This window comes from Labeo rohita, chromosome 17 (genome assembly GCF_022985175.1).
Source record: "Labeo rohita strain BAU-BD-2019 chromosome 17, IGBB_LRoh.1.0, whole genome shotgun sequence".
Taxonomy (NCBI): Eukaryota; Metazoa; Chordata; class Actinopteri; order Cypriniformes; family Cyprinidae; genus Labeo; species Labeo rohita.
Genome location: NC_066885.1, coordinates 9,514,338 through 9,532,612, shown reverse-complemented (window position 1 = coordinate 9,532,612; position 18,275 = coordinate 9,514,338). Strand labels below are relative to the sequence as shown.

At 36.9% G+C, this 18,275-nt stretch overlaps 2 protein-coding genes across 3 annotated transcripts in view; one reads left to right on the top strand and one right to left on the bottom strand.

The window, feature by feature from the left end:
- The first annotated feature begins 4,664 nt into the window (after nt 1–4,664).
- On the top strand, nt 4,665–6,164 carry gja10a (gap junction protein alpha 10 a). The gene has a single exon (XM_051133282.1). It carries the CDS (start codon nt 4,701–4,703, stop codon nt 6,162–6,164), a length of 1,464 nt encoding a protein of 487 aa, XP_050989239.1. The 5' UTR covers nt 4,665–4,700.
- Nucleotides 6,165–8,180: 2,016 nt separating this feature from the next.
- bach2a (BTB and CNC homology 1, basic leucine zipper transcription factor 2a) overlaps nt 8,181–18,275 on the bottom strand; it is an 88,243-nt gene continuing 78,148 nt past the window's right edge. For both annotated transcript variants that reach the window (XM_051133920.1, XM_051133919.1), the window contains exons 3-5: nt 15,630–17,084; nt 10,531–10,737; nt 8,181–10,430 (exon numbers count right to left, since the gene is read on the bottom strand). In XM_051133920.1, coding sequence (XP_050989877.1) covers nt 10,002–10,430; nt 10,531–10,737; nt 15,630–17,084 — 2,091 coding nt within the window. In that variant the 3' untranslated portion in view covers nt 8,181–10,001. The remainder of the gene's footprint in view (nt 10,431–10,530; nt 10,738–15,629; nt 17,085–18,275) is intronic.

Here is an 18,275-nt window from a genome sequence, read left to right as displayed (position 1 = left end):
AATTTTTTCAGTCAGTCAATTAGTAATAGCCAGATGAATAGTAATGACTTTTATGTATCTTAGATGGATTTGCTTTAAATTACATAGTTTTATTTTAAAATATATAATATATTGTTCAGTAGTTCTTCAGTCTTTGTACCTGCACATACAAACTATAATTCAAATGTTTTATTTAAATTCCAATTATGGTTCTTTCACTTGAGAATGAAAAGACCTGTTTAAAATGCACGTAACAAAGCAGTAGATTTTGTTGTGATTGATGATACATGAGAATTCATGGGGTACATGTGAAAGCTATTAAAAGTTTGATGAGTCAAATGTTGTATAACACTCAGTTCATGACCCACCATGATCTCTGCAGCACAGCATTTCTGTTTTAGCAAGAGTCTAACAGCTGAGATGCATGATCAACCTATATATACAGTATCAGATTTCATCATCAGTGAATCTCATCCTTTCATAAAGAATTTATATCTTTTTCACTAAATGATTCATGGTTGTGTTCACTACAAAGTTGAAGCTGAAAACTATCTAATACTTAGAGTCACAAGTACAAGGCTAAAATACTTAAACGAAAAAAATACCATTTTCAGTCTAACATTATTTTTAGATGTTTTCAAGGGAACGCTATTCACGCTCTGTTCTTTACCCCGTTCACACCCTAAACCTCTTCTCGGTAAATAACCGCAGGCGTGCTAGAATCTCATTATCTCCAAACAGTCAGATCAGGGCTGCACGAGTCTGTATTGATTGAAATGGATCAGAGTAAAGTAATCTATCAGCATGGTGGACGGCCATCCCACTGCCTCCATCCATTTCGAGCTCCCGCCCCAAACAACTAAATGTTGCTACACTACAACAAAAACAAAAGGCTGTGGCTACGGATACATTTTTCTGTTATACATTATTGCAGATGTAAATATTTAGACTTTTGCAGTGATTTTTGAAAAACATATATATGTATATATATATATATATATATATATATATATATATATAAAAAATATATTATTTTTGAGTAACGTTTTTGAGTAACCTGAGTAACGTTACTACACACATCATAAACCGTCTTTGTAGGCAAGTACCAGGAATGGATGTCATAAAATATTTTCTAATACTACTGAATTTATATTTAATATGATTACAACTTCATAAATCATTCTAAGTTGCTAATTATAACGCTTTCATTCCCAGTTATTTAAAGAGCGAATAAATTCTAACCTATAGACAGCAATGTCACTTAAGTCTAGTTTAAGGAGTCTCAAAAAACTTCTGTTATAATAAAAGAAGGTGTCTACACTATGAAATCAATCTCTTACCGTACGTACATTTGCTTTTTGTTGTTTACAACGTTGTTTATGAAGACCAGAATTCAGTCAGTGAGGAAGCGCGAACGGCGTTACAGCGAGGACTCATCTGACGCCTCTGATTGGCTTTTGCGTTCATAAGATCAACAGAATCGTGTGTGATTGGTTATACTGCGCAACGCTGTAAAACCGCGTAAAATATTGTAAAATATCTTCAGTTTGTGTATCTGTACATACAACATATAACTCAAATGTTTTAATTCAATTGCAGTTATGGTTCTTTCACTTAAGAATGAGGAGAACTGAACAAATCCTCACGTTTTAGCGATGCCTAATCTGAAGGCCTCTGATTGGCTATTCCGTTCATAAACTCAACAGAATCGTGTGTGATTGGTTATACTGCGCAACGCTGTAAAACCCGCGTAAAATATTGTAAAATATCTTCAGTTTGTGTATCTGTACATACAAAATATAACTCAAATGTTTTAAATAAATTGCAGTTATGGTTGTTTCACTTGAGAAAGAGGAGAACTGAACAAATCCTCATGTTTCAGCGATGCCTAATCTGAAGGCCTCTGATTGGCTATTGCCTTTATAAGATCAACAGAATCGTGTGTGATTGGTTATAATTCGCAACGCTGTAAAACACATAGAAAGAAGTTATTGTTATTGTAAAATATATAATATATTGTTTTGTTCTTCAGTCTGTGTATCTGTACATACAAAATTTTATTCAAATGTTTTAAATAAATTGCAATTACGGCTGTTTCACTTAAAAATGAAGAAAACCGATCAAAACTCGCATTTCAGCAATCTGAACGCCTCTGATTGGCTATTGCGTTCATAAGTTCAACAGAATGGTTTGTGACTGGTTATAATGCACAACGCTATCAAACACAAAATGTTTTCAAATGTTTTAATTAAACTGCAATTATGGTTGTTTCACTTGAGAATGAAGAGAAATTAACAAAACTCCAGCGTTTCAGTGATGCCTAATCTGAAGGCTTCTGATTGGCCATTGTGTTCATAAGCACAACAGAATTGCTTGTGATCAATTATAATGTGCAATGCTTTGAAAATGCGTAAAAAGAAATATGATGAAACTTACATTCACACAGTAGTAGAATATGGTTGTTAATCCTGTACGATATTTTAGTCACTAATACGGTTGCGTTGACACACATTTCTGTTATTTACGGTATTGACAACAGCACTCTAGAACTAAACTCACACTTTCAAATTTTCAGGACTCACAACCATATTTTCGGCGAAGTCCTGTTGTGTGAACGGTACTGCTTGTGACACCTAGTTGTCTCTGCCAATGTGTGAACGGGACATTTTGATACTTCGAGTTAAACTCAGATCAATATTTAATGTAAATTTATTTACTTGGTGAGCAGCCACATAACGTATCTACCTTATTTTTGCCGTAAGACTGGGTGCGGCCATTTGTAAAAATTTATGGGTCTGGCCTCCGGCCTTATCCGCGTCCAGCTATTTTTAGCTGTACCAAACAATTAGTTTTGCTTCTTGATATTGCAAACTGGTTTGTTTTACCATATTATTTTAATGTATTATCTTAATTATGAGCACACTGGTTTGTAATGCAAACAGTTTTATCATTTACTGCACACTGTTACTCTTCTCATTATTTCCCTATAGCGGCTAATGAACCGGAAGTCTCGCCCATGTAAGACCATGTAAGTTTTAGCACATATATGACTGTTTTTGCACTTTAAATATAATTTCCCATGGTTGCAATACTCTTCAACCTGTTCCCTCAAAAATTCAGTGCACATTTTGGCCACAATCAAGGCAATTAGATCCAATGAAGCACCCCAGAATAAGAGACGGTTTTCTGCCGTTCGCTTGCTACCATATGAACTCATTATGTAATGCGACGTCCCTGATGTGACTTCTGGCATTTGCAGTTCAAGCTTCTGCAAGGGAAAATCAAATCAATCTCCCATTGACTCTGTCAGCATGTGATGGAAAGCTAATTAAAGGCCCTGAGGGACGGCTGGTCATTTTCTGAAGCATGTAGTGTGATCGGCGAGATGATCCAGTTGTGCAGCGCCTGAAAGGTTCGTGCAGGGACGAATCAGGATAACAAAATCACGTGCATGTGCTGATTGGTGGATCGTGGCTTGTCTCGCTCCCCTCGTTGTTTCAATATAAAACCATGTTTTTTTTTAAATCAATTGCTATTGGATTTATAGGGTAAATGCACAATGTTGTGCAAATATGCTTTTAATGAGATTTGTGCCACATAAAACTAGAAAAAAGAGCATGCTAAACAAATCACTGCAGTATTGATGGGTTGAGTTTAGAAGGGGGGGCCTGATGCAATCGAGTGCAAGGTCTTTCATTTGACATTGAGTGCTCGCAAACGTAAACAGCATGGAAAGCTTCGGCAAAAACTCAAAGGGAAACACAAAGGAAAATGGCGAAATAGAGTTGATAAATTCCACATGCATCGTTTTGTTCAAGGTGCAGGGTTAGAGGAAAAGATCACCTTTTGAAAACTCCATCAAACTGACACGATGCAGTTGGCTATGAAACTGGGCTTTAATTAACTAGCATTATAAGATTAATGGTTGGATAGAATGGATATGCATGCTTACAAAACTTTGAAACCCATTTTCAAGTCAACTAGGTTTGCATGAAAATGGCATGGTGAAGAGAGCAATATCATAAATTCTGTGTGGCAGAATATTGTATTGACTGCATGAGGGACATTTGGTTGGTTGGCATCGCTGGTGACTTTTTATGCATGTGGGGGTGCTGTTTTCAGCAATTGCTTGATAAGATCTGCCATGGGGCATTGTCCCGTCAGTTTCTGATCAATTCCTACATCCTGTGAACTCGCTGCATGCAACAACTGTGGGGAGCATTCACTGTAGCCAACATTATGCGGAGAGACTGGCTGTGTTTTAATGTGCGAACTCCATGGCTGTAAAATGAAGGGATGATTTTCCTTGTTGGGGAAAACATGCTTGTTTATATACCAAGGAAACTAGACAGCAAATGAAAAGTAAGTTCATTTTAGTTTGGTTTTGCGGAAAAAGCTTTGATTGGCAGACTTTTTTTTCTGTTTGTCGAATGCATGCAAAAAGCCTTATGCACACTGTAAAAAGTTTTCACCAGTTTCAACTAAAAAAATGTAAGTTCAGCAGCTGCCTTAAAATGTTAAGTTAAATCAACTCAAAACTACAAGTAATTTCAACTACCATAAAGTGAGTTAAAGTAAGTTTTACCTTTAAGTTGAGTTAACTTAAGTTAACTTATTAAGTTGAAACTGGTAAAAACTTCACAGTGCATGAACCAACTTGAACAGTAAGCTAATCTCCTATTTTTTTGTCTTAAACTAAGCACGGACATGTGGCGGTGAAAATGGGGGACTGGAACTTGTTGGGGAGCATTTTAGAGGAGGTTCACATTCACTCCACCATTGTGGGTAAAATCTGGCTGACCATCCTGTTCATATTCCGGATGCTGGTTCTCGGCGTGGCGGCCGAGGACGTTTGGGTGGACGAGCAGAGTGAGTTCGTCTGCAACACGGACCAGCCAGGATGCAAGAACGTCTGCTACGACCAAGCGTTCCCAATTTCGCTCATTCGCTTTTGGGTACTGCAGATCATTTTCGTTTCCTCGCCTTCGCTGGTGTACATGGGACATGCTTTGTACCGCCTGAGGGCTTTGGAGAAAGAACGTCACAAGAAGAAAATCCAGCTGAAAGCCGAGCTGGAAGAGACGGAGGGCCTCTTGGAGGAGCACAAGAAGTTGGAGAAGGAACTGAGGAAGCTAGAGGAGCAGAAGAAAATTAGGAAGGCTCCTCTGAGGGGCTCCTTGCTGCGCACATATATAATTCATATCCTTACTAGATCAGTGGTGGAAGTGGCGTTCATTGTGGGGCAGTATATCTTATTTGGGATTGGACTGGATCCTTTGTACAAGTGCGAGAGGGTGCCTTGCCCGAACAGCGTGGACTGTTACGTCTCCAGACCGACTGAGAAGACCATCTTCATGGTTTTCATGATTGTCATCGCAGGGGTTTCGTTGTTCCTGAACCTTATGGAAATATCCCACCTGGGGGTGAAAAAAATTAAACAGACTCTCAGCGGTCTTAAGCTCGTCGAGGACGACAGTCTTTACAAACCCAAGCACTCGACCATTCAGCATCTTTGCGTCATGACGAATATGTCGCCCCACAAAAACCCACAGTTGAAAACTTTTATCCAACAGGGGCAAATGGACCCTCCGCTGTTCCTAACCAGCGCTTGCGTCGGCTCGAGCAACGACATGCTCCGGCACAACAGTTTCGCCGCGGCCACACTCCCGGTGTCCTGCATAACCCAGCAGCCCCGGCAAATGCGCCAGCCTAGCCAGGGAATGATCCATGAACTGCACTCCCAAGGGTCCATGGAGTTACTAGAGGACCGGGAAAACCACAACCAGCATCTAGAGAGCAGTAACGGCTCGGAGAGGGATGTTAGGCCTTTCAACTCGGGTCTTCTGGTTCCTGAGGGTCATACGGAAATACCAGCCTGCCTTCGCAACACTCTGCACAGGCCCAGCCGAGTGCCGGACCTGGGGGACGACACCTTGGAGTCCTCAGAGAGCGACTTCTGTCCGCCCAACAGGAAAGCCAGTTTTATGGTCCGTATGCCCTCGGACAGCATTTCTGGCAGTCAGTCCTGTCACACCTCCACAAGGAGTTCAGAGTCCGAACTGGGCTCCCTCAGTGACCTGCCCATGAACCCACCACCAGGGGGAGGACGACGGATGTCTATGGCAAGTAGATGCAAACAACACATGACTAGTCATTTCAGAGCTTCTTTATCATATTATTCCTAATACATTTATTTATAGATCAGATTCGGCCAGTTACGTTCAAGAAATTGAATTTTATTCATTAGAATATATATATATACACACACATCTCAGATGTGTGCTTGATATGTTTACTAATATAAAAAATGTCATATTTTACAGAGTGTATTCTTGGATATCTCTTCCATCATGAAAAAGTGAAAGTGCGAAGGACAGAAGGACAACAGGAATGTAACAGGCCGTTCATGAGCAGAAATGAATGGAGATATCAGTGACAAAGGGTTTCACTCTGATCTGCTCTGCTTGGAAAGCACTGGTTTAACGCAGCTTCATTGTGATATAAGTAGTGCTGTTTTGTACCGTTCAGTATTTTTTTTATTATTGCAAGCACCTTAATTTACCATTAAGTCACAGTATACATTTTTTCCATGTCTAATTATGGAAGCCAAAAGACATCGGTGCATAAGCTTCAGACCTTCAGACAGCAGGCAAAAAAAGAACATTTTTAAATCATTTAGCTTACATCCATAAAATGTGATGCAAGCTGATGGACTCTTACATCAAATTCAGAGGAAAATAAAAGTTTTCTTATTTCCGAAAGTGTTTGTGTTTGAATTCAGGGTGAATACGGATCATGCAAATTTTATGCTCCTCAGAGCAAATGATGCAAAACACATTCAATCTGCATAAAACATGCTTGGCAATTTATTTAATATCCTAGTAGACAAATTCAATGTGGACACATTCAAGAATGTAACAAATACAGATTATGAACACTGAGGTCACAAATTTCAAGATTCGATTAACAAAAGAAAGCAAAAACAATCCCACAAATACTTATAAACAGAATATGTACAATACATACAAAATCTACATAAAAGAAACGACTGTAAAACATCTTTTAAAAAGGTTGTAAACCGGTTCTGCTACAGACCTTGTCCGAGACGAGAGGTATATCGATTTTACAGGTAGATCTGTGAATGTCCAAACTCTTCCTACTGCATGTAAACTAATAACCAATATTCATATTTGCCCTTATCACAATATTCTTATCACAACTGTGGTGCATTAAATAACAAAATGTATCCAAATCCGTACTCAAAGGTCATGAAAATAAAAATTCTGAAGAATTTACTCTGGTAATTTGTAAACATATTTAAAGTCTTGACAGTCAATTAGTTAAGATTTATCTTTTATGGTAAGCAAATTACGCAACATAAGGCTAAAGCTTTTTGATTGATTTTGCCTAATACAAACTTAAGCTAACGTTCAATCAGATTCCCAAACGTTTAGGTAAAACAAAATATTAAACACGAAGCTTAATCAAGTCTTTTTTAAAGGAGAAGTTCACTTCCAGAATTAAAATTTTCGGATAATTTACTCATCCCCCAATCTTATCCAAGATGATGTCTTTCTTTCTTCATTTGAAAAGGAAATCATTCCAGGATTTTTCTCCATATAGTTGGATCAACAGGTTAAAGGTCAAAATTGCAGTTTCAATGCAGTTTCAAAGGGCTCTACATGATCCCAGCCAAGGAATAAGAGTCTTATCTAGCAGAACGACCAGTCATTTTCTAAAGAAAAATACAAGTTAACTACCTTTTAACCACAAATGCTCATCTTGCACTAGTTTGACCTTATGCATTTCGTAATCACACATGCGTGATGTAAGCGGAAGTACAGACCCAGTGTTAACAAAGTGAATGTGCAAAGAAAGACAAACACCCTTTACAAAAAACAGTAAAACAACAATGTCTGAAAATTTTGATGTGAAAATCAGATGAAAGTTTTCGCCCTACCTTACCTATTTGAACCGAAGTACGCAGACAAAGAACTAACCACGTGACCTTTCCAAAGTGATTGAGCATCTAGTGCAAGACAAGCATTTGTGGTTAAATAAATAAATAAATAAAAATAAAATAAAATATAATAATAATAATAATAATAATAATAATAATAATAATAATAATAATAATATTTTTTATATATATATATATATGAAAAATTACCAATCGTTTCAGTAGATAAGACCCTTATTCCTCGGCTGGGATCACGTAGAGCCCTTTGAAGCAGCATTGAAACTGCAATTTGGACCTTCAACCCGTTGGTCACCATTGACCACTATATGGAGAAAATTCCGGGAATATTTCCTTCAAAAAACTTAATTTCTTTTTGACTGAAGAAAGAAAGACATGAACATCTTGGATGACATGGGGGTGAGTAAATTATCAGGAAATTTTCATTCTGGAAGTAAACTTCTCCTTCAAAATCATGCAGTTCACAATAATTTGAAGTAAACAGACTAAATGAATTTAAACATTAAAACATATAAACCATCTCACCATTAGTATTGTGACGATACAGATGTGAGTGGCTCCTACACATGATAGCTTAAAGCAACAACGTCAGAAACAAAAATAAACAACGCAACATTAAGCTTTTTCAACTGTTGTCGCCTTAAGGCTTGAATGTTCACCTCAAGTTTTTAAATCAAACTTGTAAAAGAGTTATAAGACTAGTGAAAATTACACCGAATTGCGTGAGTTAATTGAGAACTTTTACAAGTGAAAATATTAGGACCAGAGTGGCCTTTGGAGAAGTACACAAACTTTTTAACATTAAAAAAAAAGATAAGTCTGCAAACCCCCAATAAACCCAAACACAAGAGAGGAAAATTATATCGATTTGCTTTGATTTCTGACTCCAGTAAAATGATAATGTGTGTAACGCCCTGAAGGAATCAAATCAGATCTGAGAGATCCAAGTGTGAGCTGCCAAAAAAAAATGAACAAAGCCAGAATAACTTAATTTACTAAAGTTTGCTTGGAGAGTTTTCTATACAACAGACATCCCTGATCAATCATGTTAACAGTCTAGAAAACTGAGCTCTGGAGAAAAAAAAAAAAAAAAAAAAAAATCGGTAGAAAATTGCTTCCATATCAAATGATGCTTCATCATAAAATGTTTGAGGGAACATAGCAGCTGCTTCATCATCTACTATTATTTCTCCATTTTACTATTTTAGAAAGAGATCAGATGTTTCATGTGAGCAGCTGTTTAATTTCTCCGTTATTCAATTTTGTAAGGAATGCTTTAACGCTCAACAGATAGAAAACACTTTCAAACGTTCATTATCACATTTGCATCACATTTGCATATGCAGCTTGATTTAAAGTAGCCAAAAAATCTGCAATTCCTGAGATAAATCTGAGAACCAGATATCATATAATGAATATTAAAACAAAAGAGAAAGGTAATGTTCAAAAATGAAATGATTTTATCATCTATACAGCATGTATGATAACAAATCCATATGGACAAACAAACAAAAACACAACGCAACAACAGAACAGTCCCTAAAACAAAACTTAAAGGGACAATTCACCCAAAAATGAAAATTGCGTCATTAATTACATAAACCAGTAAGACCTTCGTTCATCTTCAGAAAACAAATTAAATTTTGATTAAATCTGAAAGCTGACCTTTATAGACACCAGCGTAGAATTGTTGTTTTCTTTGCGCACAAAGTATTTTCATAGCTTCATAAAATTACTGTTGAACCACTGATGTCACATGGATTGTTTTACCGATGTCCTTACTACGTTTATGGGCCTGGGAACATTTCAGTTACTGTCTATGCAGGGTCAGAAAGCTTTTCAGATTTCATCAGAAAACTCTTACTTTGTGTTCCGAAGATGAACAAAGGTCTTACGGGTTTGGAAAGCCATGAGGGTGAGTAATTAATGACACAATTTTCGTTTTTGGGTGAACTATCCCTTTAACACTGCTAAAAAAATTTAACAACTGAACACACAGAATCAATTCTTGTGATTTAAGAGAGAAAAACGCAGTTTACCAGACTCAGTTTCTCTCAGGCAGCTCTTCCGTCGTACACTTCTCAGTCATTTCCTGGCAGAAATCAGTCGTTACACTTGAGCTGCCTACGTGGGAAGGTTTTGACCTCTCAGAGGTGACAGTGTCTTTTCTGTCCATTTTTAGGTGTGAGTATGGTGTTTGGCTGTCAGTTAAGCCTGGGGACGACACCACACTGTTGTGTGATGTGAGAGTGAAGTCTATACTAGTGGGAATTGGAGAGATTCTAAGGTCTGTACCACCTGGACCGGATGAAAGTGGGTCTGGGTGTAGATTATACAGAGACTGAGGCTGTCCCGGACTCCGTTGTTCCTCCCTGCAGACCTCCTGAGACAAAAAGGAGAAGTTTTCCCACAGCTCCCCCATGCAGGTTTTCAACTGGCTGCGTTCGGTTAGGAGTTTCTGTCTCTCGCAGACCTAACAGAGGAGAAACGTGCAATAATGAAGGTGGAATAGAAGAATCCAGATTCTTGTGAAGCGTGCAAGCAAACGCTTGAAGGTTGTTGGCGCAGCTTACCAGTTTGTGAATCTCACGCTCCAGGTTCTGGATGCAGTCCAGCTTTCTTTTTCTGCAGCGCTGAGCTGCGATGCGGTTTTTACTGCGCCGTCTCATGTTGTGGATGAAGTCGAGCTGATCTGAGTTCAGCGTATGCATCTTTATCATCAGCTGAAAGTCATTGCGTGGAAGCTCTGTTATCTGGTCTATTGAGAAAGGCAGTTTCACCTGCAAGTGAACAGTACATCATAGTTAAGATGCATTTATTACAGCATACAACTTCATACACTAGAAGAAATGTAATATAAACAAATCACTAAATATTTACAATATATATATTTACATATTCTGCAAATTTCTAACATCCTCAAAATATGGTGCTTCACCACTAGATGACACTGCCATCTAACTTGTATGAAATGTTTTATTTATTTGCATTGAGAAGACTGATGACAAAGGCCTTGTTGCCTTAAAGTAGAAAACTAAACTTTGGAAAAATAAACAACTTAATTTTCAGTAAGACATACATACACACATACATACATACATACATACATATACATAAATATATATTTATATATAAATAAACACAAACTTTTTTAAAAATAAGTCTCGTGTTCATCAAAGTTTGGTTTATTTGATCAAAAATACAGAAAAGTAATATATTATGAAATATTATTGCAATTATGAAATAACAGTTTTCCATTTTAAACACTTTAAAATATTATTTATTTCTGTGATGCAATGCTGAATTTTCATCAGCCATCGCTCCAGTCTTTATAGTCACATGAACTATCAGAAATCATTCTAATTTAAAAAGAATCCTGAAAAAAGTATCACGGGTTCCAAAAAAATAAGAAAAAAAAAATCAGCATATTATCATTATTTTTTAAGGATCATGTGACACTGAAGAGTGGAGTAATGATGCTGAAAATTCAGCTTTGCATCACAGGAATAAATTATATTTTAAAGTATATTAAAATAGAAAACCTTTATTTTAAATTGCAATATTATTTCACAATATTACTGTTTTTTGTGTATTTTTGCAGCCTTGATGAGTCTTTAAAAATCTAAAATCTTAGATAATGAACTTTTGAACAGCAGTGTATAATATATATATATATATATATATATATATATATATATATATATATATATATATATATATATATATATATATATATATATATATATATATATATATATATATATATATGTGTGTGTGTGTGTGTGTGTGTGTGTATTAGAATATATTTTATATATATTAGAATCTTACACAACAGTTTAAAATAAAAAAGTGAGAGTACAGACATTTACAATAAATAAATGCTGTTCATTTGATTTTTTTATTGATAAAATATTAAACAGTTAAACTGATTTCAAACTTGATAATTTCTGAAGGATCATGTGACACTGAAGACTATAATAATGGCTGCTGAAAATTCAGCTTTGCTATCACAGGAATAAATAATATTTTAAAAGAGAAATCAGAAAATTATGTTTCACAATATTACTGCTTTTACTGCATTTTTTTTGATCAAATACATGCATAAACTCTGGACGGATTCTATAAAATCCTATATGATATGCTTATTTAATAGCACTGCAAATTTAAAATTCCTTATAGACCAGCCAATGGGTATAAATTTTGTTCTTGCTGAAGAATTTTAGGTGGGTCGAAAATCTGTGCTTGTAATAAGCTACAGCAAAGAGCATTAGTTTACAGTCTTTATAGATTGTTCAACTAATCACTGCACAGCTCTGAAAATGTCATGCAAATGAAGATGAGCACGGGCCACATTATGGTTCAATTACAAATTCTCAGAACAGAGTGACTGTATTCTCATTTCCATGCAATGACAAAGATGAAACCTGACTTAAAACTCTGCCGAGGGAGTTGGTCGTAGTGATCACCATGACGAATACTCCCTCTCTCTGCTGTGACCTTGTGCCACTGCTCAGTCTGTGTAAAATGGAGGTCTATATTTAACCGCTCTACTACAGAGAGCTCTGTAATAAGGCTAGAATGACAGATTAGGCTTCCAGCAGCACAGGCACGTTTTCTACTCTCCTTCTCTCTGAAGTCAGGTCGTTTCTGGGAGAAGGCACTCATACTGTGAAGTAGGGCTCATCTGTTAGCCAGTGAGGTGAAGCGGCCCATCATCAGATGGGAGCCTGGGGGCCGCTGCCCCACTTCTGTCTGGGGACCTGCAGCTGGGAGCTTTAAACTCAGGCAGAGTGAAGGGCAGAATAAAGACGGCTATAGAAAGATTGTTTCTACAGAGATTTCTACACTATATTGGGCTCAAATTTAGCATTTTGTCATAACCTATTTTTTCTTGAATTTGTGACTGGCAGTCCGTCAGTCACAATTGATTGATTGTGATTAGGCCAGTCAAATTGATCAATTGCAATTAATCACATCCATTATTTTTGCATATTTAAATTACTTATATTATATATAAATACATTTTAGATACATTTCTTAAAAATGTATATGTATGTGTGTATATTTCTATATACGTAAACTATATTACGTAAACACAAACTTTTATTTTGGATGTGATTAGTTGCAATTAATCAGTTTGACTGCCCTAATTTATATACAAGAGAACAATCTATGAAAACAAGTCTTGATATCTTATTCAGTGTTGCTTCAAGTAAGTTTCTTGTTTCCCATCTTGTTTTATGTATTTTTGGAAAACATAAAAAGAGACTAATTACAAACTAATTAAAGAGTCATTTTTGCAGTGCAGTAATCTAAGTGTAAAGTTTACAGTTGCCAGGCAATGCAGCAACTTGACAAAAGTCAAGCTGTGTACGTATATCAGCTATATCAGAAGGTTGCACATCCAATCAGACTGTAAAATCTGAAACTATCAGTATCATAATTCTGCTGTCAAAATATTAGGATTTTTATTTAGCTGCATTTGAAACTCAGAATCCCACAAAAAAGCTTCATCTTTGCAGTCATTTGTATACTGACAACGACGACTCAATTGGGTCACCAAAAATCAAACGACTAAAAATGAGACAGCAAATTATCATACACAGATTCTTGAACTGGCAATGTGTCAGTGTTGTCAGGAGGAGGAACAATTATGTCATTGGGACCTTAGGAACAAGAACGGCTCAGAGCTTATTGCCATGGCAACCCTCCAGTGTTTGCCAAGTTGCTGCAGCTTGATTCTCAATCTCAGAAGCTTGTGAATCAAACGTGGGAATGTTTTGTAATGATTATATTTTATGATTATTTAAGGGGATTTTGCTTTTTAATGGGATCAAGAATTGGATTTGAACTTATGCCCATCAACGGCTCAAATGCAGACAACATGCGCACCAACCACTGCACCGCTTGAGGAGAAACAAAGAACAAAAAAACCCAGGGTTGTCGTGCTTGTCTGTAGGGATGCACAATTTGGCAAAAAGAAAGTGATTACACATCTATGAGTATAATAATAATAATAAAAAAAGACAAATTAAAATAAGAAATATTACAATTGTAATATTTTACAGGAAAATAAAATGGTATTAAAGAAGGAAAGAAAAAAAAATTATATATATATACACACATATATATATACACATATATACACATATATATATATATATATATATATATATATATATATATATATATATATATATATATATATATATATATATATATATATATATATATATATATATACACACATATATACATATACATATATACATATATATACACATTATATATATATATATATATATATATATATATATATATATATATATATATATATATATATACATACATACATACATACATACATATATACACACAATATTGTATATATATATATATTATTATATATATTTGTACAGTTCAACTGTAAAAATTAAATGGAAATAATATTCTCAGCAGTCTCCTTGTTATTCTGTGATTTTCAGGTAAAAAAAAAAAAAACTAAACAAAACACTGAGTTCTTCTCATTTCAAGTCTGGTAAGATGGTTAGCACATGGTAGGTTGCCAAACACTCATTTAAGTAAGCGAATGAAGCTGCTGAAAACATTGGATCATGAGCTGCTCACATGTAAATGGACACAGTGCCATGCCGCACTCTGAAACTTGCAGCACTTGTGTAAATATTTGGCAGTGGCTATTTGCACTAAGTGCAAATAGAAACATGCTATTTACACTAAGTGCAAATAGCAATGCATTCTATTTACACTAAGTGAAAACAGCAGTATTTTCTTAGCAATATGCTACAGAATCTCACAAAAGTGAGTACAACCCTCACATTTCACAAAACTTCAAAAGTCTGTGTATACTTGTCTTATAGACATGAAAAATATATCTATGGTAGTGAAATGTCTCATTTTAAATGAACCAATTAAAATAGAAAACAAATATTCTCAGATTACGTAATCTATATGAAACATGGATATACTGGCGCATCCACTACTGCAGAGATGACGAGTCAGTGATGCCGACTTCATCTCTTACCACTAGTCTATCAATAAATTATTAAAACTTTAATACAGTCTGCTGTTTTTCCCCTGACACACTGATAATTATTATATCTGCTGGTGTGCTGTGGGAAGCTTTTTTGTGTGTGCTGTGTAGGCAATTAAATGGCCATTATTATGATTTATATGGTTTATTAATAAATGTGCGGGAAAAAAAAAGTTAAGGGCAGCCCTAACTACTTCCTTCATTTTATTGAAAATAAATGTCTTTCTAATCTGATATGTGATGTAAAAAGGGAGAAAAACAAGTTTGGCAAAAGGTGGATTTGAACTTGTGTCGATCGTGTCAAGAAGTCCGGATCTTTTTCCGACAGAAAAGATCTACCTACGCCATCGGACCTGTTATTCAACAGGCGTCTTCTGTAATGTTGACTAGCCCAACCAAATGTTCGGGGGTGGAGTTAGTGAAAATAGCCTCTGCCAACAAGGCAGGCTATTCACACTTAGCGTAAATAGACCTTTGTGATTTGATAATTGCACTAAGCCATATCTTGATTTCCGCTTTATTTGATTAATCAAGCAGCCCTACACTGCAAGTTTTAATATCAACTTTGTTATTTATTTGGGATACAAAATGTGTAATTAATATTTCCAAACATATACCAACCTCTTGAGTGTGCTCTTTGGTGGGAAAGGATTCGCTATCTCCATCAGAAAAAGATCCAGATTCGTCACTGGAATTAGTGTCGTAGGACTTCTCGCACTTGATCTTTGGTGGTCCCGACATGCTATGCTCCTGGTGTTCAAAGGCCAGGCATCGTGCCATGGTGGAACAAGGAGAGGTAGAGAGCTCAAACTGGGGCAGGCTGGAAGGAGATCCTCCACTGCCATCCTCAGCGTAGGAGTAGGAAGAGCAAGAGCTGGAGGTTCTGATGTGGCTCTCGGCACGAGACGAACGGGGACACATTTTAATGGGCACCGGACAGCTGCTCTTTGGCCGGCGGCGGTAGGGCAATGCGGGCTCTTGAGAGGCAGAAGTTGGGGACAGTGTTTGGGAGCAGGGGAACGACTTGCTGGAACCTGCCCATAAGTCATCCTGGGTCTCCTGGCCCAAACAGCTCTCACCCGGATAAGAGTGCGCGGGTGCCGCCAGATGGTATGGGGCTCGAGAGGAGAAGATGACACTTCTTCTGTCGCTCTCTTGTTCAGATTCTTGGGAACAGATCCTGTCGTAGGAAAGAGACTTGAGGGACACGCCATCGGTTAATTTCTCAGACTTCTTTGAGGACGCCACTCCCAGTCCCCCAATGAAGGCCTGATAGTCTTTTTGGAAGTCATTTGGAGCAACTTGATGTTCTCTAAGAGGAGAGGTACTGCTGGTGAGTTGCAGATCAGCGCTAAGACAATGATCCAAAGACGTGACTTCCTTTTTAACAAGGGAGCGCAGGCACACTGGTGAACGCTTGCTCACAGGCAATTCAATGGGCGTTGAACTAAGTTGTATTCCTTCCATTTCCATTTCCATCTCACTCCCTTTATCCCTGACCAGACCATCCTGCTCTAATTCGGACAAGTCCAGTGGCACACAGTCTTCCCCACTTGCTGGCTCTGCTTTGACCTTGGAAAGATCAAGGCCCTGGGCATTGCTGCTGGTGACCGTATCCTGCAAGCTTGAGGTACTGCTGTTTGAGGAGGTGGTTGCGTTGTGCTTAGCAAGAACCTGATGGTACTTTCTATATTTGGGATAATGAGGCAGGTCGAAAGTTGGAACTTCGTCTGATTGATGCAGGTTGTTGGTGACTTTTAATTGCTCAGTTTCAGAGTGCGGCCTTGATCCGAACAGTGGTGGTTTGGAGTCACTCAACTGGAAGTTTGCATCCTCTGACCCATTATTGTGATGGTTCTGAACCAGGGTTTGAGGTGAAGGGGGATTCTGGTTGGTGTGCATGCCATCAAGCTCACTGTTCATCTGGGCCTGTAGGAAGTGGAAGCAGGAATCTTCGAGGTTGTGCATTCCCAGGAATTCTGCACAACACATGACATCTTGGATGTTTTCCCTGTTGAGCAGCAGCTTGGCTGTGTAAGCAAACTGCAACAGTGGGGCAAAGCCTTTCTCCGTGATCTATAGAAAGAAAACATCAATGGTATCTTAATGAAATTAAAAAGGGCACTTTTGTGACATTTTATTTGTTTTCCCAAAGGCCACCATTTCCATACTTTTTTTACTATCTTTGTGACCCCTAGAATAACAAAAGGAAGGTACTACTGTACCCTCTAGACTTAAAGACTAGACTTAAAGGATTAGTTCACTCCAGAATTAAAATTTCCTGATAATTTACTCTCCCCATGTCATTTAAGATGCTCATGTCTTTCTTTCTTCAGTTTAAAAGAAATGAAGGTTTTCGAGGAAAACATTCCAGGATTTTTCTCCATATAGTGGACTTCAGTGGGGATCAACGGGTTAAAGGTCCAAATTGCAGTTTCAATGCAGCGTCAAAGGGCTCTACACAATCCCATCTGAGGAATAAGGGTCTTATCGCAAAACAATCGCTAATCATTCACGCATGACATAGGCGGAAGTACCGACCTAGTGTTTACAATGCAAATGTGCAACGAAAGTCAAACAGACTTTACAAAAACAAGGAAAAACAATGATGTCAGATGCTTTTGAAGTTGGAGGGGAACATGAGATGGGGTTTTTCGCCTACCACACCTTTTTAAAGGGCCTTTCCAATGCGAGTACGTAATGCGTGTAATCGTGCATTGCAGAGCTACTGCAAGATGAGCATTTGTAGTAAAAAAGTACACATCTTTGTATTTTTTTTTTTTTTTATTTTTTTTTTTTTAGAAAATGACAGATTGTTTCACTAGACAAGATCCTTATTCCCCGTCTGGGATCATGTAGAGCCCTTTGAAGCTGACTGAAACTGCAATTTGGACCTTCAACCCAAAAAACCTGGAATGTTTTCCTCAAAAACCTTAATTTCTTTTCGACTAAAGAAAGAAAGACATTAACATCTTGGATGACATGGGGGTGAGTAAATTATCAGGAAATTTTAATTCAGGAGTAATATATTTTAAGTAATACAGATGCACTCATATATCTAATTAATTGTAGAGATATTTAATACTACTGTGTCTAAACATAAAAAAGAACACAAAAACGAACACAAACACATTAATGTACAGTATGAAAAAAATTCTGTGTATTTTGATATTTGCTAACGATTACATTTAACAGTGTTATTAAATTATTTACATTTTTAAAGATGGAGTATGTGCTGATATATAGACGCACACAACCGTTCAAAAG